General features: G+C 36.6%; 1 protein-coding gene and 1 long non-coding RNA gene across 11 annotated transcripts in view; one reads left to right on the top strand and one right to left on the bottom strand.

The window, feature by feature from the left end:
• klhl13 (kelch-like family member 13) overlaps positions 1-23,727 on the top strand; it is a 97,583-nt gene extending 73,856 nt beyond the window's left edge. For all 10 annotated transcript variants that reach the window (XM_017356040.4, XM_068221099.2, XM_073949831.1 and 7 more), the window contains 4 exon segments: positions 5,559-5,755; positions 5,839-6,634; positions 16,128-16,241; positions 22,450-23,727. In XM_017356040.4, the coding sequence (XP_017211529.1) occupies positions 5,559-5,755; positions 5,839-6,634; positions 16,128-16,241; positions 22,450-22,943 (1,601 nt within the window). In that variant the 3' untranslated portion in view covers positions 22,944-23,727.
• On the bottom strand, positions 2,008-4,388 carry LOC137495610 (uncharacterized). Its single transcript, XR_011015545.2, has 5 exons — positions 4,307-4,388; positions 3,227-3,353; positions 2,965-3,050; positions 2,626-2,668; positions 2,008-2,528 (listed from the first exon to the last, which is right to left on the bottom strand). It is a non-coding gene; the product is annotated as an uncharacterized lncRNA (long non-coding RNA).
• Positions 23,728-24,568: the final 841 nt, after the last annotated feature.

Raw genomic sequence — 24,568 nt, forward strand, 5'->3', positions numbered from 1 at the left:
AGCTCACAGATTTTCATCTAAAATATCTTCATTTAAGGGATTTTTAACAACATATATATTTTTAGGTGAATTTACCCATAAATTAAATTAATCCGTTAAGAGTGCTTTCACGCTAGCACTTTTTGTCCGCACCCGGGTTTGTTTGACGTTAGTGTTTGGTACGTTTACCTTGTGTGAACTCTGGTCTGGTTCACTTCTGGTATGAATGCAATCATACCAAATAACAGAGGTGAACCGACAACAGTACAACAAACTATCATTTTCATAACATTCATTCGTCTGTGTGTATGTCTGGGTATCACGTACTGTACCTTGGTGACAAGCGGGACTGTGCCAAGGCAAGAACAGTGATAACATCTGCTTGTCTTCTTCAAAAACAGCTTTTCCGTTACGTTCTGAACATTTATAATAGTTTTTTGTGGCAGATGGACGCTAGTCACTTTCTAGATCTCCAAATCCAAAAGATTCAGTTAAAGCAGAATGGCCGTGATGTGTGGACGTCTTTCTATTTTGGCAGCTTGTACACACAGCAGCAGCTCGATGACACAAGCGTTCCGTGGTTCAGAAGGAAAAAAGCTGGTGTGAACACAAACTAGCCGAAAAAGTGGCAAGGGGGGACAATCGAACTTGGGTTCAGTCCAGGCAATTGAACCAAGCGTGAAAGCAGCCTAAATTAACCACAAACTGCAAAGGCTACTTTAAATTCACAAAAAATTGTTTGAACTTTTTATTTAACTAAAAATTCAGAAAATGCTTATCATGGTTTTGACAAAACATTACTGTTTTCAGTATTGATATTAGTAAGAAAAATCTGAAACTCTTGCATTAATGCTACTGATACTGTTCACACCAGACGCGCAACGCGCGGATAAATCATGCTATCCGCACGTAAATAGACATGTGAACATTTGAGTTTACTCGCTTCATTCACGCGTCAACATCCGACTTATTTGCGCATCAAATCCGCTTCATTCGCACGTCAAATTCACTTCAGAACAGCTTCATATTCGCGTGATGGGCAGGGCTTCTGTCTGCCCAGTTACTGTAGGTTCATTCCTAAATGGCTAACATGGATTTTATAGAGAAAATAACTGTTTATATGCTTTATAAAGGCTAAAAAACAGCATAGACCCATCAGTAAATGCTCACTGTGGATGTTAAAGGGAGCCTCAAGATATTAAATTGAAATACAAAGGTGTATTTTATCAAAAAGTCAGCACTGCCTTAAAAATGAACAGTAACTGCAACTGGAAAATAAACCAAGCTTCTTTGTCACAGATTATAGATACTTGAATTTTTTCATAACGCTATTATGATCAAATAAACAGTTTTAGCCTTTATATTTTTAATATTAAATAAAAACTCAAATAAGGGCATTGTGGCTCAGTTGTTAGCACTGTCACCTCACAGCAAGAAGGTTGCTGTTTCGAGTCTCGAGTTCGCGTGGGTTTTTTTCTGGGTGCTCCAGTTTCCCCCACAATCCACAGACATGCAGTATAGGTGAATTATTTAAGCTAAATTGGCTGTAGTGAGAATGTATGGGTGTTTCCCAGTGCTGGGTTGCAGCTGGAAGGGCATCAGCTGCATAAAACATATGCTGGATAAGTTGGTGGTTCATTCCACTGTGGTGACCCCTGATAAATAAAAAGACAAAGCCAAAGGAAAATAAATGAGTTGACTGAGATTGTGTCAGGTCATATGCACCATTCTGTGGGAAAAGGCAAATCTCTTAGCTGAGAAATGTACACAGCAAAAGATGGGGACCCAAAACAACTCTATGGGTGTTAATTTCAACATTTTGAAAGTGTCTCATGGGGTCCACTCAAAACAAAGTTAAATCAACACTTTCAAAAGGGTTGGCACATTGACACCGAAGTAAGGGTTAATTTTAACTCTGGGCAGAGTTAAAAAATGTAACTATATTTAACACCGCCTGGTGTAATATATTGTTATTTTATTCAACTCTCTTGAGTGTAAATATGGTAAAAAGGTCAAATAGACTGTAAATTACAAAAGAAAAAACATTTTATTTGAAAACATTCACCACTTCAACAATTCATTCAGTTTTTAAAATGCAACAATGTCAAATATGCTTTAAATGTTTTATTAGTACAAACAGTATCAACAAAATATGTATGACCAGTGCTCAAAAAGGCTGTTTCAGTCCTTTGGTCCAAACTTGATGTGTTATCAGAGCAATTTGAAAGTTCAATATAGCGTCACTCATAGTTTTCTTCTGAAATTACATTTTAAACTTGGCGTGCAAATCTTTCACTTCTGGTGTTTTCTTGTTCCTCCATATCAAACACAGCAGTTTATATGAAGGTATAAATGCTGTAAACTTGTGTGAAAACAAACTGGAGCTAGGAAATCTCATCAAGCATGTCCTGTGAATGAAGTGCTTCCCAGCCACAGGATGACCTTTTTATCCATGATGATGTAGTAGCTGCTGATCGCTCGTCTGGTGGTTCTTGATGCACGGATATAGGGTGATGCTCATCTAAGAACTCTTCAAGACTCCAGCATGACTAAGAAAAATGTTTGAAAACAAATTGCAATCAAATTCTATGATATATTTAAAAGAACATTTAAAGTAAATAAAACATTCAAGAAATCTAAACTCACCTTTTGAAAATCTTCATGATGATCCACAACTTGACTCTCCCAGCTGGTTGAGGTGACAGGATATGGAAAAGTAGAAAAAACACATACATCACTGTTGGATCTCCAAAAACAATTAGGTTAACCACTATGACTAGAACTGGAAAAACAGGCAGCTGTCTGTCCAGAATCCTGAATTTAACACAACACTTGGAGCAAAATTTAGAGGAGCTTAAAATCTTTTATATCATTTAGTTATGCTGATTTCCCCAAAATATTGCCCACAGTGTAAAAAATATTCATAAACTTCATAAACAACAGTTTTCTGTAAGCGTGTGCGTGCGTGCATGCGTGTTTCTTTACCAGATTCAACTTGTTAGGCCCTTTCAGGTCCAGTATTGAGGCCACCTTTACTGGAGTCTAGCAGATGTTTCAGGTCCAAATATAATCTAAAATATTAGGATAAGCAGAAGAGGAAAAGTGCAAAGTAAAGAGCAAAACATTATTTAAGTAACAGTTCACCCACAATACAAAACTTATCACCTTCATGTCATTCATTATTCTTTAATGCTCTAATACCCTCTCAGCTTATTGTGAAACAAATACAGAACTTTATCAAACATACCTTCATTATTATCACCACATATGACCAAGAAGGTGTGCTTGGTCATTTCACCAACTCTGGAAATACACCATCCGTCTCTAATCAGCCACCGTCACAGGGTCTTGTGTTATTGTATAGAGAACTGTGGCTGTTAAAAAAACAACAAAAAAGTAGTATCTAACAAATATGCATAACCTTCAAATAAAAAAAGAGATGAACATCACAAAGTATGCCTCACACTTTTTCAGATATCTTTTGATTCAGATGTTGATTATTGATAATAAATCTACAAATCAAACCTGTATCATCATTAGGCTGCTCAAATATGAATTAGTTGATTAATTTTACAGACAGGTGGCTGTTTACAACGCACTAATAAAACGGAAATGTTGTGTACAGTACATGCTAAGTTTAGCCTATAGTTTTAAGCACAATATCATGCGGGAGAAAAAGCTTGACTAAGATGTTCCTGACTACAGAAATAGCCTAACTTACTAACGTCAGACATCCCGAGTTGGGAAAAGTCATTTTCGGGGGATACAGAGTTGATTTGCGGGAGGTAGCGGGAGAAATGAGTACCTAAAGAGCAATGGTATGAGTTGCGCGCGACGTAGCTGAGCGGTGGGGGTGACTTGCGCGCGACGTACCTGAAGAGCTGGGAGGGATGCGGTGGAGAGGGGTGTGCAAAGTGTTAATGACCGGGCGGGAGACGCGCGATTTCCGGGAGATTATCATTCATTTGCGGGCATCTACTTGGGCATCTGGGAGTCTCTGTGCATTTGCGGGATAACGTTAATGTTAGTCCCACAACTTCCGGGAGACTTCTGTAACCTTAAAAGTCTGAGAAAGTGCAAACGCGGTCATTTAAAGACATTAATGTTAACATTCCGACTTTAATGGTTGTCAACGCTTAATATAATTCAAGCGTACGTTATCACACGAGTCTATGGACTAACGGTATAAGTTATGGACGGCCACGAATGAACCAGTTTAAAAGGGCCGCGGTGTTTAAAACAACCAAATTAACGTACACGAATAACAAACAATCATATGTTTTAGTCAGGAAGCCTTTTACAAGTAAGCATATGTTCATTTACTCACCAGATATGTTTTAGAAACTCTCCAGAGCTTATGGAAACCGTCCTGTGTTGCCGTTAGCATCCGGGCAGAGTAGGCTAAGGTTAGGCTGCTCCGGTGATTCCCTCGCTAACTTAGTTTGCTTCGAATTAAAGGAGAAGTGTCGATTTTATTTTACAGATGAGTAACAACGCACAAAATGGCATTAAGCGTGACAGAAATGTGTTGAACATGAACATTTGATGTTTTTATGCACTATGTATGCGTGAGCATATATAAAAACATTCTTGAAAAGAAGTGAATAGTAATGCAGTTAAGCTAGATACACAAACGACCATGAATGAACCGCAGAAGATTAAAATTGTCACTCCATTCTAAAGTTATTAACTTAACAATATGTTTACAACTGTATTTCCTTAGAGAAAGTCAGTAAAATACCAACATTTAGGTAGTTTGACTCACCAGTTGCTGTTCTAAACCTCAGATGGAAAATGGCGTATGGAAAATTCTTCAGTGACTGGGGCTGCATGAGTTCCCGGATGTTGGAAATAACACCACCAAGTGTAGAAACGATAACTCCTTGATTTTGCACTGAATAAAATCAATTCTAACTCTTATTATATTCATTTATCAAAATCTAACTCTTTAACGTCAACACTTTACTCTGAAATGCTTCAACACCGAGAATTTAACTCAGATGAATTTGCTGTGTACCGTCTCCGTTGATCATGTAATGGGTCACTGGTATTCATAAAGTCCTGTGTGCGTGTCATAAGCATTTCAGCATTGCAAGACTCCTATAATTGCTGTCTGTTTTACTTGCTTTCATTCTCCCCTTGTGTTCTACTTATCCCTTTTGCTCTCTCTACTTCCTTCTCTCTTTCTCCATCTCGGTATAGTTGCGAAAACGCATCTGAATTAATGAAAGTGGTTTGATTTATTTCAAACGTGGCTCTTGAATAAGTGGCTCATTATCATGGTAAAGAGAATTGGTGACAGCTTGCAGTAAGACTCACTTATCTCCTCTCTCTTTTCCTCTTTCTCTCGTTCTCCTTATTGTTTCTGTCACTCTCCCCTCTGCCTTTGATCCGCTCGTTTGCTACGTTTTTTCGCCGATCCCTCCCCCGTTCTTTTCTTCCCCGTTTCCTTTATCGGCACTTTTCCCCCTTTTTTATATCTGTTTTGTCTGAATATTTCCTTGCACTGATTTCCTCTGGCTTTCATCTCCTCCCTCTGTCATCTCATCCCCCTCTTTCCCTTTTTTTTGTTTCCTCAGGTGGAATGAAAGAGCAGGATTTGATGTGTATAAAGCTGCATGGTGTGAATCGAATAGGGCTAAAGAAGATTATAGACTTCATTTACACCGCCAAACTCTCTCTCAACATGGAGAATCTTCAGGACACCCTTGAGGCTGCTAGCTTTCTCCAGATCCTGCCTGTCCTTGACTTCTGCAAAGTCTTTCTCATTTCAGGGGTAGGACACTGTTTCAAATGATAGCACTTTTACTTTAGGAAGTTTGTTTGCAGCACTAACGCAAAGTTCGTCCTCCTTCTTAGGTGTCGTTGGACAACTGTGTGGAGGTGGGACGCATCGCCAATACTTACAACCTCACCGAAGTGGACAAATACGTCAACAACTTCATCCTGAAGAATTTTCCCTCCCTGCTCGGCACCGGCGAGTTTGTCAAACTTCCGTTCGAGCGTCTAGCATTTGTTCTCTCCTCTAACAGTCTAAAACACTGCAGCGAATTGGACCTGTTTAAATCAGCGTGCCGCTGGTTACGCTATGAAGAAGGCCGCATGGAATACGCCGCCAAACTAATGCGCAATATTCGATTTCCTCTGATGAGTCCGACGGAACTTATAAACCACGTACAGACTGTCGATTTCATGCGTACGGACAATACTTGTGTTAACCTTTTATTAGAAGCCAGCAACTACCAGATGATGCCATACATGCAGCCGGTGATGCAGTCGGAACGGACTGCGATCCGTTCGGACAATACCCATTTAGTGACGCTAGGGGGTGTGCTACGGCAACAGCTGGTTGTTAGCAAAGAGCTGCGACTTTTTGACGAGAAAGCACATGAATGGAAGGCACTGGCACCCATGGATGCCCCGCGCTACCAGCATGGCATCGCAGTGATCGGGAACTTTTTGTATGTGGTCGGTGGACAGAGTAACTATGACACGAAAGGTAAAACGGCAGTGGATACCGTGTTTCGCTATGACCCCAGGTATAACAAGTGGATTCAGGTGGCATGTCTAAATGAGAAGAGGACCTTCTTTCATCTGAGCGCTCTCAAAGGATATCTATACGCTGTGGGCGGGAGGAACGCCGCAGGAGAACTGGGTGAGTCAGGAAGGGATTTTAGTGGCACAGCAGGGAACAGATTTCTAAGAGACATGCTGTGCTTCAATTGCTGACATGTTTTGTAAATATAACATTAAAGGGGAGGTTCACCCAAAATTAAGCCCTCATTTGCTCACCCTGGTGTTGTTTTAACACCACATTGCCTTCTTTTGGTTTTAAAACCACAAAAGGAGAATTTTTTACATTCAATTTTTATTAAAAAAGCTAAAGTATCAAATGTAAATGATCAAACAACTTGCTTTGCAAACAGTTGTGTTTATGGCAATACTAAAATAAATCTAAATAATACAATTAAGAAAATTCTAGTTTGCATCATCTCACACCTTAATAAGCTGTTTTTACCACTGAAAATCAAGTGCTTGGAACCAGAAGTCTCCAATATGAACCAATAAGGTTCCAATGGCTGCGCCTGCTTGTACGTGAAATAATAAGGTTGATACAATAGGATTCGGTAAAAACAAACCTACATTTCAATGTGCCATTTAACATAAAATCCTAACCTTGACCATTAGTCTTTAAGACTCTGTATTAGTATATCACTCAGATTCTAAAATCTTTGCATCTTTAAAAAAATTATATTAAATTCTTGTTGCTAATTACTGCCAAATGAATGTATGAGCAGTAGTAGTTTTTATTTCAAACAGGTCATATAACATTAAAAGGTCTTATCATCAGGGTAAATAAATTACTAATCTGTGCATTTAAATTGAGTGCTTTCGAAGTACTAACTGTATGTTGATACCTCAAAATTTTCAAAGTTTTTACATGCTTTTACAAGACAACAAATGTCTTGGTAATTTGTTGATATGTCTGGAGAAAGATTTGATTTGAACCTGAAGCTCCTGCAAGGTGGTTTGTTAGCAGTGCTGCCCCCTAATGTGTGTTGTTAATAGTGTCCATGGCTCTCAGCTTGGTACACAAAAAAAATTATTTGCAAACAATTTAAATTTGTTGAATTTCAACAAATTAAATTTAGTAATGTTAGACTTAAATCATTAGTTTAAATTCAGCCCAAATAATTTGTTTACAACCACTAAACTTAAAAAAATGTTATTAAATCCAAGGAATCATTTTTGTTTCTTTGTTTTCAGTGTAGGTTGTGTCAATTGTTGCTTTACATCCCCTCCATCTTCAGAACTGTGCTTTACATTATGCAAGGTTAAAAAAAGGCAACACAGTCTATATTCAATACTGGTTAATATGCAGTCAGGAAAACATGGTTTGCATTGACCCATTATGTTTCAGTCTTGTGAATTGAATACTAAGAGCATAACATTAAAAATTGAAGTTACGGTGTAGCATAAGTAATGACAGATCATGTATTGGGACATCCATCTGAAGTGGATTATTGAAAAAGACAACTGCTTTATATTTGGTTTCGTTGGCTGGTTGTCTGTTACATAGAGGCAGATCTGAATGTTTCAGAAGACTGGAGGAGTCTGGCAAATGTCACAGAAAGATTATGACATTTTGATGAAAAATGACAAATTGAATTTTAAAAAAGAAACATGTGGATGAAAAAAATTGTTCACAATCTAATAAAAAAGATACTGGGTGAATTTATGTCATGGCGACATTAATTTTGCATGAACAGTTGGTTAATCACGACTGCCTAAAGGGAGAGTTCATGAAAAAATGAAAATTAACTCACCATTTTCTCACCTTGCTGTGGTTTCAAACCTTTATTTTTCTTCTGTTGAATGCTGGAGAAACTATTTTGAAGAGAGCGGAACTACTGTAACCATTTGACATCCATAGTAGGACAAACAAATACTATGGAAATCAAAGGTTACTTGTTTTCCAAAATGTCTTATTTTGTGTTTAACAAAGGATATCAAGTCAAAAAGGTTTGGATAAAGTAGATGGTGTGTAATTTATGAATTTTCATTTTTGGATGAACTGTCCTTTTAATCTAGTAGGAGGAATTGAGTGTAAGCAGTACTTAAAAAAACAAAAAGGTTTTGCTTTCTTGAAACAATCCCATTCACATAAATCTGCAAAAATAATTAAAATTATTGCTACATAAGACATTGTTTCAGCATTGACATCGCAATGTGTACATCTGCAACAGTCACATTGCAGATTTAGAATGTTTAGTCTGTAGTTTATCGGGCACCAGAGTTCTGGACACGTCATTGGAAAGTTCATTAATAATAGAGTGAAAGTTCATTAAAATGTACATGTGTTTTAGGGTCTGTGTCTATGTAAGCACTTCAGGCTATTCAGGCACAAGAATTATAACATTTGTAGTGTTTAACATAAATTAATTGAATTTAGTTATTCATGCAATGAAGACTATACAGTGTTTTACAGATGATGGGATTCTTTAATTTCTATACTTGAATATTGAATCTCCAGATAACATAAAGCACGATTTATTTCATGTGTATCTTTTCTCTATTTTATTTAATGATAATTGTAATATTTGTATTATATTTTATGGATTTTACTCCTACTCTACATCCTATCAATTGAACTTTATAAATTATTTCTAAATAGAGATATTCAAATCTAGGCATGGGCCAGTATAAGATTCTGACAGTATCCTTGGATAAAAAAATATCACGGTTTTATGGGTTCAGGGTGTTGTGATTACTGCTTTAAAATGCGTTCCTTTAAAATGCCTGCGTAAAAAAAGAAAGCTTTTTTCCTCTTTGAACACAATATATTTTATTTCAAGAAACATTTAAAATATTTTGGCTTTTTTTTATTTTAAACATGTTAGGTTAAACAATTTAAATAAATCTATGACTGACTATCTTCATAAGTTACACAGATTCCATAACAACTTGATGAAATAGTCATAAAAAAACACCTAAAATTTTTTACATATACCTTGAGAACGGTATTACAGAAATTGTTTGCAGTTTCAGGACCTTGGCTTTTCCAAACCGCTGTTTACCTTGAAACCGGTTATCATCTTCCTATTCAAGTCATTTGTGGAAATTCATTCATTCATTTTCTTGGCGGTTTAGTCCATTTATTTATCCGGGGTCGCCACAGCGGAATGAACCGCCAACTTATTCATCACATGTTTATGCAGTTGATGCCCTTCCAGCAACCCATCACTGGGAGACTCCCATACGCACTCACTCATACACTATGGACAATTTAGCTAATCCAATTCACCTACACCACATGTCTTTGGACTGTGGGGGAAACCGGAGCACCCGGAGGAAACCCACGCAAACTCCACTCAGAAATGCCAACTGACCTAGTTAAGGCTCGAACCAGCAACCTTCTTGCTGTGAGCAGTCGTGCTTCTCACTGCGCCACCGCGTCGCCCCTCCATTGAAATTATTCTTGCAATTTTATTTTTTTATACATGATTCACACCCTTACAAAAGCAACCCAACCAATCTAAATGAATGATTTTTTTACAAATAGAGCTATTCAAGCCATCTGGTGAAATTGTTTTCAAATCGCAATATACTGTATTTCACAACAAAACAAAAGATCGCAATTTCAGATTTCTTCAATATTGTGCAGCCCTAGTTAGGAAAATTTCCACTGAAAAAGATGTACTTTAGCTATTCTAAACAACTTTACTTCTAAACAACAAGTTGTTGGTATTGCTGGTGTTTTTATAGTTGTTAGTAGTTGTGTTATTTTAGTGGTAAGTAGAGAAATGCTACACTGACGCAATTTACTCTGCACTTTCACTGTCGCAAATTTGAAAGTAAAAATAAAATGCAAATAGATTTGCAAGCATTCCTCTCTATTTATTTATATTTCCCCTTTGTGGCTATTAATGGTATAGCAGTTATTGGGGTAATTTGATCAATCGCCATTAGATTAAAGTACAACATTAGACATTATTTAATAACCGTGACAGGCCTATACAGTCTGAACACATATACACATTCATTTCATTACTGTTTTCAAAAAAATCATGCATTTTATAGTTAAAGGATTTTGTCACTTTCAAAATCATGCAATTTGAAACAAATTTTTGGCAAAATGTTTTGCCGTTGTAACTGAAGCCAGTTTGTTGTCATTGTAATATCCACCCAGTTGTTCCAATGGAGGTGTCCACTGGTGGGTGAAGGTTCAATGCCTATTCAGTCTTTCCATTGCACAATGTTGATTTACTTGAAATTTAACTCATATCTTACTCCAATTTAAATATTAGGTGGTGTAGTATATTAACATATTTATCTTTTGTTTTATCTGACTCCAATCATAAAACATTAAGGAGATTATATCAATATATTAATTTAGATAAATGTTTGAACCTTTTATCTTCACTCGTATCTATTACATTTGTTCATTCGGGTGCTCATGACGCTCAGAGAGATCGCCCCAGCCAATGGCGTTCCCTCGTGGTCACACTATTGTCAGTCTTGAATATTAAACAGAGGTAGATGACTACTACTTTTAGATGGCCGCTCCCATGCTTGCTCATTCCAAAGTATTTTTGATTAGTCCTCTCTAGATGTACACCCTTGAGTAAAGACATCATTTCCAATCAGAAGTTAGGGCAATTATTATAAATGTAACCGACTACTGTACTCTATAATAATTTCGGTTTAGCCAAGCCCATGGTTTCCCATATACACTTAATTTAGAATAACATTACTTTCAAACAAGGGTCGCGTACATTGTCTAGGTTAGTCGTGCAACTCCTTGTTGTCCTAGACGGAAGTTAACGCCCTTTCCACCTAAGTACACTTGAATCAATTTCAAGAGTCAGTCGGATCCCTAAAATACAATTAGTGTGCCCAATGCTCCATCTCAACTGGATTTTAGATCGTCTACTGACCTGACATAGGAAGTGCGGAAACAGGGATACAGCATAATCTACTAGAATGAATAATTACAGAGTAAGCAAAATATGTTCAAACACAACAATTTATTAGTCAGGTAAATGTGTATTATGCCAATTCATTCAGTCAATTCATAAACGACCAATAGAAGACATCAAATTTTCAAAGATAAATCCAAGATTAAAAGATGCATACCTGACTTCAAAATATACATAACATGGAACATGAAGTTCCACATTATGGGCTGATCTAGGTAACAGAATTGCGCCGAACATTTAGAAACTTTCCCTTAAGTAGTAAATCCAAGAATCCCCTCGAGGAAAGGGGTGGAATGCATTTGCATTTAGTGAAAGAGTTTCTGCCTATAGGAATGGCACACCCTTCACAGTGGTTCAAAAGATACCCAAAGTTTTATATGTATTGTTTTGATTGTCAATTTCTGAGGGAATGAGACCATTGTACCAGTCACACTGAGACATTTCAAATGATATCAAACATGATAGATAAAGTCACTTGGATTGATTTAGAACATTCAGACTTTGAAATGAGGATTCTGTATGAGTATAGTATGTAGAGAGGGTGGGTGAACTGGGATGCTTCAAATGTAAATGAAGGAATGGAGGGGAGCTGGTTTTCTTGCATTCCCACCTGGTGGGTTGTGGAGCCGATTGTCTCTGTGTTTTAAGCTCATATTTGAATTGTCAAAGACATCGAAGTATTTGTGATATCTCAAGTCTTACATCATTTGATATTTATTTGTTGATTGTAATTATTTACGCTTGAATGCAAATGCTTTCCCATAAGAGATATAGCAGTCCCTTTTTTCACCTCAGATTGTTCAGGCACATAAATATATGATACTCATTACAAATGAAATTAGATCACACGACAGAAGTCAGGGTGGAAAATGGCAGATGAGTGAGGAATCATTAGTGATGCGCATGGATGGAGCAACCGTGAAACTCAAAAGCAAATTGCCATTTGGAGCAAAAAGAGCTTTCAGCAGAGAATAGTAACAGTAGACAGGATTTATGTCAGTTTGCTGGAGACATACTCATGCAGCCCCTCTCGGTGGCTTTAAAAAAAAAATAGTCTCCTGCCTTTGGCACCGTTTGCTTCATAGTTATTATTCTAGCAGCTATGCTTGTATGAGCGGATCAGGCAAAGGTGGAGCTTAACCGGAGATGAAGGCTCTCACAGGGCGAATGACCCACTGGAACATGGGTAATTAAAATGCAGGAGCAGCTCCACATAGCAAAAGCAGAACAGCGGGACATGCTTGTGTCCACACACAAAAATGACCTTCCCGTCATCATTTCTCTTAACTATATGCACAAACACACAACCTTCCTTTATCACAGACCACACGAGGCCAATGATGGCTGTCACATTACTGAGCTTTGATAACACACACTCGGACACACTCAGTTCCACAGCAAGAGGGAGGAAAGCACAAAATCATAATTGCATGCCTCTGTATATAATTTACATGCAGTCGCTCTGGCCTTTCTCATGTTTATCAGACGACGCTCCAGCCCCTAGCATTCAGTCGTCCAATTTTCTAAAGCAACCACCAGCTTGACGGTCAAGTGGAATTTATTGCTTTGAGTTTAATTTAATCTTTTTACCCCATACTGTTTGAGGAGTCTGCCCGCTGTCTCATATCACGAGTAATATTCAGTGTGTGACTGGCTCGCAAACCGAAAATGCTAATATCCAGCAACCGGCTTTCTTCGTATTTGACTTACCCATCAGGATCCATCGGTCCATATTTATGAAAACGCATGACCTTATTTTTAAAATGTGCCTATGTGGGCTCATGAATATTTGGATATTAAGTGTGAATGCTTGCTGTGTGAGTGATATTTCTGATCATAGATCATAGGACAGACTCTCAGTGGTGCTTTTTTTCCCTCATTCATTATATAAAGGGTTTTTTACGCTCAGAGTTGTAATTTTGGTTGCGGATCAGTCAGAACAGACAGAGGCTCTTCTGTAGTCGATCAACACTGGCAAACGAGCTGTCTGTGTTTATTAGTAGCGGTGGGAATCTTTTAGTACCTCCTAATTCCATTTGTTCAAATGCTTAGATTTGATTCCAATTTTCTGTTTAGTTTTTTAGAGATATTTTCAAAATTCCAATTCTCAGCAGATGGTGCTGAGTGCTTCACAAACAGCCGTAAAATGCTTGTCTCCAATTCCTTACTAATACCACTTGAATCTAAAATGTATTATTATTATTATTACTATTAATAAAGTTGGGAACGGTTTAAAAAAGTGTTTATAGTATTCATCTCAAGAGATAAAAGCCAACTTAAATGACTCCAAATGCACAAGTGATTTTCCTTGCATTTGAGTATATGGTTAAAAACTAGCCTAGAGAAGGGATGCAATGGTTATAAATTTTGGTTCTACGATTATAGTCAGAAAAATAATCATGGCTTCATGGTTATCACTTTTGTGATGCATTCATTAATTTCAAGTGCTGCTCAGTACCCAATTAATACAGAATAAAGCACAAAATTACTATAAAAACTTTTTTTTTTTTAATTCTTAAAAGTAAGTGGGAAATTTGTGGGGCATTTAAACATTAGTAATAATTTTACACTGAAAATAAAGGGCAGAACAATGAATTAATAAATAAATAAAAATAAGAATAAATTTTATGTGGTCGGCTCTTAGTTAATAGCCTCAGCCATAGTTTATCCTGTGTGTGCGCTTATTAGCCACAGTGCACAGTGTAAGCTCGGAACCTCAAACTAGCACACTGTTGGCATAACTTTTACCTGCAGCAGTTTTGTTTCGTGCAGAAACACAGTGTTGAGAAGCCTTTATGGTTAATTTAAGCACGATTAATAATGAAATCAGTTAATCGTTGCATCTCTAGCATAGATTGCCATGTGTGGTTTAAAAACCAAGCTTAGAATCGATTCAAGAGAGAATAGCATTCCCATTTAATCTACTTTTTAAATATTTTACTTTGCATCAAAACCTGAAATTTACTTTGTTTTGCATGAATTTTAGTAGTTATTATAAGACAAATCTTATTGCAGTCATAATGACAACGTTTGTAAGCGCAGCGCAACCGTGAGACAAAACTAGTAAAAAGGACCTTGTTAAAAAAAACTGTTACAAAGAGAAATATGAATGATGTAAATTATAATGAAATAAGATGCCAAATGTATGTATTTTAATCGGTTTGCGCCAATTGACTGGTAAAATAAAACAGAATCGGGTGATTTTATTTCGGCAACTGGTCAGTTTTCGGTTTCAGTTTGGCCGATCTCTGTCTGGATTCGCATAAACACTGCACTGCAGCAACTTTACACTATAAAGGAAATGTTAATAGAGATCAGAGAACAGATACAGCCAGAGAGAGAAATGCAGATCCTGATAGGCTTTTACAGTCTGAGCACAGGTGAAAGCAGCGCTACATAGAAATGCATGGACCTTAACCTTTATTTCTTTCATTATTTTGTGATTCCTTAATACCTTCAATATGAAATGCTGTATGGATCATATGCCTCACATTTTATGTAAACATTTTATCAACTATCAAGAGACATCAATAAAGCAGCATTTAAACCAATAGTTCAATTCTGCTGCCCTCTGAGCCAACTTTTTTGTGTACAGCTACATCAATGCTGTACATACAGTATCAGATGCAGTCTGAACAGAAAGTAAATTAGGGCTGGGCAGTACTACAAGTCTTTTATCAGGAGACAAGTCATCTTATGTCCTGATAATGATGTACATGTTGTACATAATGACGTATATCAAAATATAGTACAATTTCTGTAATATGATCATTTAATAGTTTAAATGAAGACCACATGTGAAGTTTCTTTTTTTTACATTTTGAAGTATATACTCAAAAATATACTCAATTATATCTGAAATGATATTTCTCACATTATTGGGAACTTCAGGGCACGTCTGATTAAAAATGTAAAAAATTTAAAGTAAATATTAATAAAATTTGAAACCCTTTTCAAAAATGAATGATTACAGAACTTACATTAAAAAAGAAAACGCTAAATAAAATCCAAAATCTAAGCATTGCAACTTTCTCAGATTACTGTTACTCATGTTTCTGCTTGCATCACTCTAATGGCATGCAATATTGCACTCATAAATGATGAAACACTATTAATGTAAACAATGCAGTTTGAGACCCCACAGAACAATTTTGTCCCTACGTATATGTATCGTCATATTGCACTGCCCTAAACTGAATTGGGTTACGATTTCACCATCTCCAGTCTACTTGAGATAAAGAGCCCTGGATATTAATAATGCATCATCTGCCTATATCAGATCTCCTCTGTGTGATCTGATATGTGCGGACAGATACTTTTATAAAACTTAAGAAAAGCAGGTCTTCTGATTTCCAGAGATTAGATAAGAGAGACGTCTTCTCTGAATATTAAACAAGGTGAAGTAGAGGTGTCTGTGTGCAGGAGCGACTTTATTGCTTCATATCGCGTAAATGCCTCAGTTATATCTAGTAATGGTTTATATCTGTGGACAATAATAAGTGGAGAATATGGTTTTTCGTGTGCGCTAGTAATGCAAAACAAGTGTAGAAATACTCCTATTTAGCTCTTTTACTGTAACCACACAAAATCAACTTTTAGTCTAGCCACTGTCAAGACCGTGTTTTTATCCCTAACTCAGTTTTTTTCTCTTTTCTTGTCTTTCTCCAGCAACGGTAGAGTGTTATAACCCCAGAACAAATGAATGGACGTATGTGGCCAAAATGAGCGAGCCGCATTATGGACACGCAGGCACTGTTTACGGAGGATACATGTACATTTCAGGTAACTGTCACACACCTGTGTATTTGCTATCTGTGTTAATTACACTACCATTCAAATGTTTGAAGTCACTAAGATTATTTATGATCAGTCTCTTAAAGGTGCAGTATGTAAGTTGTGGTTAAACTAGGTATTGCACACCTGGTTCAAAACAAACGCAAACAAAGGTTGCCAGATTGACGACACCAACAACAGTGTGCCTAATTCTCGAGCCCTAAAGCTAATTTAAAACATGCTCTAAAGAAAAGCAAAGACATGCGATAGAAGGAATATGTTCCTTATTAAAAGGAGCTGAAGTTTCTATTTTAGAAACGGCTTCCATTTCCTGCAGCTGAACAACAAAATACTGACAATGATTATCTCAGGTACACCTCATGTCCTTTATTTAGTGTTAAATGCTAACAATGTGAGTTTGAATATCATTTGACATGACATTTATTGCCATAAACTGAAAGCAGCAGCAGATAGTTCACCTCAGATCTTAAAAATAGAATAAACCATTTGAAATTGAACTTTAGAATTGTGACTCAGTGCAAACCAACACATATGAGTGATTCAGCATCTACATTTAATAATGTTAAAGAGGTTTAATATGTATTAATTAGAATATAAACCTTAACATTTAGTTATACTGTAAATGCACTATTCTGTGCTTCTAAATGGTTGTATCTAAATTTCTGGCGTGTTTCGTCTGGTACAAACAGCCAAATTGCTTATCACTGCAAATCTCGTCATGTAGGGTGTTGTTAGGACACAGGGTTTCAATGCAATCTGCTCACCTAATGTTTACGCTCAAAATATTGATAATATTTGCTAAATAATAACCAACTCGTATGGAACTCTGAATCTGCATCTCATTTCGGAGTCTGCTGCTGTCCACCTGAGGTCACATTTTGGTCGTGGATGCACATTTTGAGAGCCTTCCTTACTGAATGATTCAAATACACTGTTTTCCACCAAGGCAACCAGGGGTGCTGAAATATAACTAAACTGACATCGGCTGGTGAAAAGAACCAAAACAAAGACAGTCGTTCCGGCACGTAACGCACGTTTTCAAAACAAAATATTTGACTTTAGTATTGTTTTCCAAGAAGAATGTTTACTTGACATGTTTCTTAAATATCTGCAAGCATATTATGGTATTGTTATGCTTTAGAAGAGAAAAAAAACTTACAGCACCTTTAAAATTATTTTTTAAAAGTCATCTTCAAAGGCATGTTTTTGTTTCTTTGTTTTTTTTTAGAAATCAATCCAAGAGAAACATTTCTCATCATCAGTATTGATAACAGTTGGACTGCCTAATGTTTTTGTTGAAAATGTTAAACTTTATTTTTTAGCATTGTTTAGGATAAATGTAAAAACAAAAGTCTTTAATACAACTGAATAGATCCTTGTTAAATAAAATATTACTTTCTTTAATAATATATATTCATATATATTATCAACCCCAAAATCTTTGAATAGTAGTGTACAATGTGCAGACATGGGCAAAGTTGTCGGTACCCTTCCACTGAATACAGAAAAACTACAGTGGTCACTGAAATATATTAAAACTGAAAAAAGTCATGATTAATTAAAAATTACTGAAAATAAACTACTGAAAATCAGATATGACTTTCGATTTGCTGGTCAACAGAGGCATTGAAAAAAAAAAAAAACTAATAAAACTAGCCTGGACAAAATTAACAGATACCAATGATTTAGTCCACTTCTGTATATCAGTAAATATACAAACCTGATCAAAAGAAAAAAACTGAAATAATTGATGACCACCGCAAAAAAAAAAAAAAAAAAAAAAATCACAGGCTCTTGATTCAGTTGAGATTTGATTCATCTCTTGTTCATGTTTTGTGTTTTTCATTTCATATAATCAAAAAGAATCACGCAAAGCAGCACAATTCATCTTTAATGTGCACGTACATGAGAGAACAAGTCAAATTTAGTCACAAACACACATCCTCATTCTCCAACAGATTTTCACAGATCAGGTAGCTGGTAAGGTGTTGTTAACGGGAAGAGAAATATCTGGAGGGTGAGAATGAGATGTTCTCACCACACACACACACACACTGATTCTCTAAAAGATCTGTGTATTTTCCCTTCGTCACACAAACACACTTTCAGACTGCAATGAATTAACTTTTCTGAATAGAGGAACACACACACTCACTCACTGGGTGTTAACCTGCCGGTGCGGGGTTGTTTGCGTCACATGCTCACTTTACAGGATTGCAGCTCAAATCCTGCTTTATGGAGATGAGTCCTACTTTCACTGGAAATGATAAAGACAGACAGAGAGAGAGAGAGAGAGAGAGAGAGAGAGATGTGGTGATGATATGAATCCGAGAAGTGTGTTTCTGTGTGATAATGAACATTTGAGGTATGTAGGAGGAGTGTGATCTCTCTCACACACACGTACGTGTATAGCAAGCTGTGATAATGCTGCTGTAGGCTTTCTGTTTTCTGCTCCCACACACGCACATTTACTTCTCCATACATTAGCGTTCATCTTTTACGCGAGTGTGAGAAGGAAAACTCTCATTCAACCCTCCAGCAACCTTTAAATAATGTGCTGAACTTCTCAACATGATGTGCTTGTGGTGTGTTTCTACTGCAGGCAGGAATAGACTGTCCATGTTTCCAAATGCACTCAGAGTTATTTCGCAAGTTCGTTAGAAACCATTAAAAACTTTTTTGGATGTCCGTAGTGTAATATTAATAACAGCATGCGAATAGAAAATAGATTTCCATTGGACGTTGTTGATCTTACTGTACATAATCCATGCATTTTTATTTGTCTCATTTCTGTTTGTAGTCAAATTTGTTTTAAATTCAAATTTGAACTCAAATTTAAAATGTATATTTTGTGGTCAAATACAAGTTGTCCTAAATTGATGTTTGTTTTTATATAAAAAGAAAATATATTTAATTTTATATATATATATATATATATATATATATATATATATATATATATATATATATATATATATATATATATATATATATATATATCAATCAAAGTAATACAAAATTTGGGTAACAATGTCCATATATTTATTATTAAAAACTGACCGCCCGAGTAGGGTCTGTCTGCGGGAGAGGTGTCTGGATGCAGACCTGGTGCAGTGCAATCTGAGCTGCATCCAATGCTTTTTAATGGGCTTACCTAACCCCACCCTTAACACTACCCGTCACCGTGATATCACTAGCTCCATTGAGTCCATTGTGTCTGACATTGCATCGCTGAGTGAAGCAATCTCAGCTTGCATCATAAAGGCTGCATCCAGATACTATTGGTCTGCGGACTGCAAGACGGGCATAACATGAAAGGGGGAAACTTGTAGTAGAGGCTTAACTTGAAGTTATCGAGACCCAAATGTGAAAACAAAGTTGTTGGCAAGATGGAGCTGTACCCATCAGTTATTAACGTCTACACCTACTCCACACCTAAACCCATCGTCGCAGTTATTATCGTCTACACCTACCAAAATTCTAATTCTAACCTAACCATCACAGTTATTAACTTCTACACCTACCACAACCCTAAAACCAACCATCAGAGTTATTAACATCTACACCTACCACAACCCTAATCCCAACCATCACAGTTATTAAAGTCTACTGCTACGCCAAACCTAAACACAACCATCAAAATTATTAATGTCTACACCTACCACAACCCTAAACCAAACTATAATCGTTATTAAAGTCTACAGCTACCCCAAACCTAAACACAACCATCACAGTTATTAACATATACACCTATTTTACTGTGCATGTACAGTCATGAGTTGTGGAGGCTTTCATGCTTGACGCACTCCCCAATGTGTTGTTATTTGCAACCACAGGGGACTAACTGTAATAACAAAATGGATGAAGAAGACAGCAAAGTGGAGTTGCTAAATGGATGAATAATGTAATAATGTATCAGATGAATAATTGTGGATAAATTTGGAGAAAATGCATGTAAACATTTCCAGTAAATGTTCTCTGTTATGTATTTTCGCCATCACCATCTCATTGTGGCATCTCGCATGGTTAAATGGAATCTCGATAACTGCAAGTTACGTCTACACTACAAGTTATACTGTACCTCTTCATGTTACGCCCCTGTCTTGCAATACACTTGGATCTTTCGCTAACTTCTAAAGTACTTAAATGAATATATGAAACAATTTGTGCTCCGTGCAATAAACCTCTAAAAAAATGTTATCACAACAAACAAAAACGTATTTTAATCTGACCAAGAGTCATATCTCTGAATAAATAAATGCTCTAAATAACAATATTTTTATTTGAGATTTGGAATCAGATGTTTTGAGAAAACCAATATTAACACTTTACTCAAACCCAAACATATTAAATCCAGTATATCCAGAGAGACTTTGTATGAACCCAATGATATGAACATGAGTATGTATATATATATATATATATATGTATATATGTATGTATGTATGTATATATGTATATATGTATATATATATATATATGTATATATATATATATATATATATATATATATATATATATATATATATATATATATATATATATATATATATATATGTATGTATGTATGTATGTATGTATGTATGTATGTATGTATGTATATATGTATATATGTATATATGTATGTATGTATATATATATATATATATATATATATATATATATATATATATATATATATATATATATACATACATATATATACATATATATATATATATATATATATATATATATATATATATATATATACACACATACATACATACATACATAAATACATACATACATAAATACATACATACATATATATATATATATATATATATATATATATATATATATATATATATATATATATATGTATATATATGTGTGTGTGTGTGTGTATATATGTATATATATATATATATATATATGTATGTATGTATTTATGTATGTATGTGTGTGTGTGTGTGTATATATATATATATATATATATATATATATATATATATGTCTATGATCTGTTAATATTATATTCTCTTTGACATTATTCACCATTTTCCCCGTGCTAAATATACTGTTTCACTTATAAATGTCACATAGAGGTTAAGTACTTACTGGAGTTTGACATTTATAATGGCATTGAATGTGCAAAACACAACAACACTCATTTCAGTCAGTGACGTTTCAGTAGTTTTAATAGCCTTTGTAAATAATTCACTTGTAATTACACAAATTATGAACCCCCTCCTTCATCTCATGGTGTCGCTCTGTTCTGCCTGGAGCCTCGTGTAGTTATTCATGCATGAGTGTGTGTTGCTGGTGATGTACATGCACACATTTACATTGATTCTTACACTTTTCTCCTCCACCCACGCTCTTTCTCTGGAGTATTTTTGGAAGTGCTGATCTTTTTGTTTTTACTCTGGTGTCTGTGTCCTTTCTCTCTCTCTCTCTCTCTCTCTCTCTCTCTCTCTCTCTCTCTCTCTCTCTCTCTCTCTCTCTCTCTCTCTCTCTCTCTCTCTCTCTCTCTCTCTCTCTCTCTCTCTCTCAGTTATATAGGTCATGAAGCAGCGGAGTATTAAGCTCTGCACTCACATGAGCGATGGTTTGCATGCATGAAACCGCTTCATGCTATGTGCTGCCTCATGCTTTGTTCTGTCTCCATCTCTCTTCGTGTGTGTTTAGACCTTCTCCACCTTTTCTTTTACTTTGTTTCGCTCCAAAGAATTTGAGAGTTAGAACTAGAAGCTGTGTGTTTTGTGAGTGAATCATTCTCTTCTTTTAGTAAAGGGAAGAATGGATGGATGGATGAGTGGAGAGTTAGAGGGCAAAACCAGGATGGATGGAGAGAGAGAGAGAGAGGGAGGAAGAGGAGGGAGGGTCTGGTTGGCTGATGCCCAGGTGCCTGATGGGATGGTTCTCTTTATTTTCAGCCCTCCCTGTAGACATGTCCTGTTTTATTTTTCCTCTTGTCTTTTTCCTCCTCTTTCCTTTCTAGCTCGCTTTCCGTGAGCACGCAGACCTGGTTGTGTGTTTACTTTGTGTGTTTTGGAAGATGCATTATTCAATATTAACCCTTTCCTCGGCAGATCTTGAGTGTGCGCGCGATGCATTATTCATTCTTTGTTGTATATCAAATGCTTCCAGAAATGGGTGTCCATTTCTGCAGAGAAAGTGATGCAAACTCTCCGTGCGGTTTGTTGTGCAGGTGGAATCACCCACGACACCTTCCAGAAGGAGCTCATGTGCTTTGACCCGGACGCTGATAAGTGGACTCAGAAGGCACCAATGACCACTGTGCGTGGCCTGCACTGCATGTGCACAGTGGGCGACCGGCTCTACGTCATTGGCGGAAACCACTTCCGGGGCACCAGCGACTACGATGACGTGCTGAGCTGCGAGTATTACAGTCCCGCTCTGGACCTGTGGACGCCAATCGCAGCCATGCTTCGTGGTCAGAGTGACGTCGGTGTGGCAGTGTTCGAGAACAAGATCTACGTAGTAGGTGGATATTCGTGGAATAACCGCTGTATGGTTGAGATAGTCCAGAAGTATGACCCCGAGAAGGACGAATGGCACAAAGTGTTTGACCTGCCTGAATCTTTGGGCGGCATCAGGGCCTGCACGCTGACAGTGTTTCCCCCAGAGGACCTTTCTCTTGCTGGGTCACCCAGCCGAGAGTCTCCGCTGTCGGCTCCTTGAGAATGATGGAGGGAGAGTGAGAGAGACCGAGGAATAAAATGGACGGATTAATTGCTTGATTGATTGACAGACAGATGTGTTGTTGAATCGCACCCCAGTCTCTCTCGTTCTCTCTCTTTCTTTCTCTTCTCTCTCTCTCTCTCTGTCCCCACAGGAAAAGACAATGTTTGCACTCCCCACTGATATACGTTTTACTGGTGTCTGTGGTGAAACCTCGTCCCTTCCCTCAAACGATTCCACTTCTCTTCCTCATCCCTCCTGAGAGCCGATGCTGAAGGTCCTTCCACCCCCCGTCGCCACCTCGATGAGAAAGAAAAATGGAAGCACTCCCAGGGTTGGGCGTAACTACATGTTAACACTGCATTTCGGGGGCTTTGTTTAGTCTTTTTTGGCAGGAATAACTTTGACTTGAACAACAAATGACTTTGCAATTCAACTTTTCTACCTGAGGTCTCCAGAGTTTTGCTATGAAGACTGTACATTTCCCCCCCAATCCCACCTATTCTGAGGACTCCTGCCCCCTCACTGTTCTCTCCCTCCGTTATGCCTGCTCATCTTTCACCCTCTGCCCAGGTTTTTTACCCTCATTCTCTTGTCTCTCTCAGGGGGTTAGTTGACCTTTGACCACAGGATGAGGAAAACAGTTTTTAAACTCAGGGGTTGACCTGCCCCCCATCCCTCCCTGCCTAACTGAAACTTCATTTCTCTACTCCTGCTGTTGTTATGAACCATTAACAGAATTGTGTTTTCTAAATTTAATAAACGAGATTTTGAGAAAAAGAAATGTCATTGTGCTCTTTTGATTTTGGTTTTATATTCACGTGGCTTGTTATTCAAAATGCAGAATGGCCTTGAGTGTCACATTGTTTGTTTTCAAAGCTTGCTGCACACTTGTGTATTTCAACAGCCTTGCAGACCAATCAGCATTCAGGACCTGAATAATGCATTTTATAATCAACAACTCACTTCAACTGTTATTATAAGGGTCTGGCTTCTATTGGGCTTGAGTGGACCACACAGGGGCACCAAGGCTTCCTGAAGATTTTGATTCAGTTCAAAATATATTGTGCGACCATAATATATGTATATATATATATATATATATATATATATATATATATATATATATATATATATATATATATATATATATATATATATATATATTTTTTTTTTTTTTTTTTTTTTTTTTTTTTGCATTTTAACTGTAAACTTATACATACCATTTTATTGTACACATTAGCACAATGTATTTCCTGTAAGTGCTAAAGAGATTTTGAAGAATGCAAGTGTGTGCAGAGCCTTACAATGTAGTTGTACACAATGTCATTCTGGTGCTTGTATATTTAAATGGGTATCGATATGTTAAATGCATTGTTTTACACAAATATATTGATGGGACGGTGATGGGACTTTGCATTTTCACTCTAACACATGGCAACAAAAGTGAAAATTATAAGTATTGGCGTGATTTAAATTACTGTAAGTGGGTAAACTTTTATTTATTTATCTGCCATGGACCTAAAAATATTATTTATAATTTAATATAAAATAGACAGACTATATTAAGAAAAATGTCCAAAAATGACAATAAATCACTCTTACTCTATTTGAATATTCGTAAT

The sequence above is a fragment of the Danio rerio genome, chromosome 5 (genome assembly GCF_049306965.1).
Source record: "Danio rerio strain Tuebingen ecotype United States chromosome 5, GRCz12tu, whole genome shotgun sequence".
NCBI lineage: Eukaryota > Metazoa > Chordata > Actinopteri > Cypriniformes > Danionidae > Danio > Danio rerio.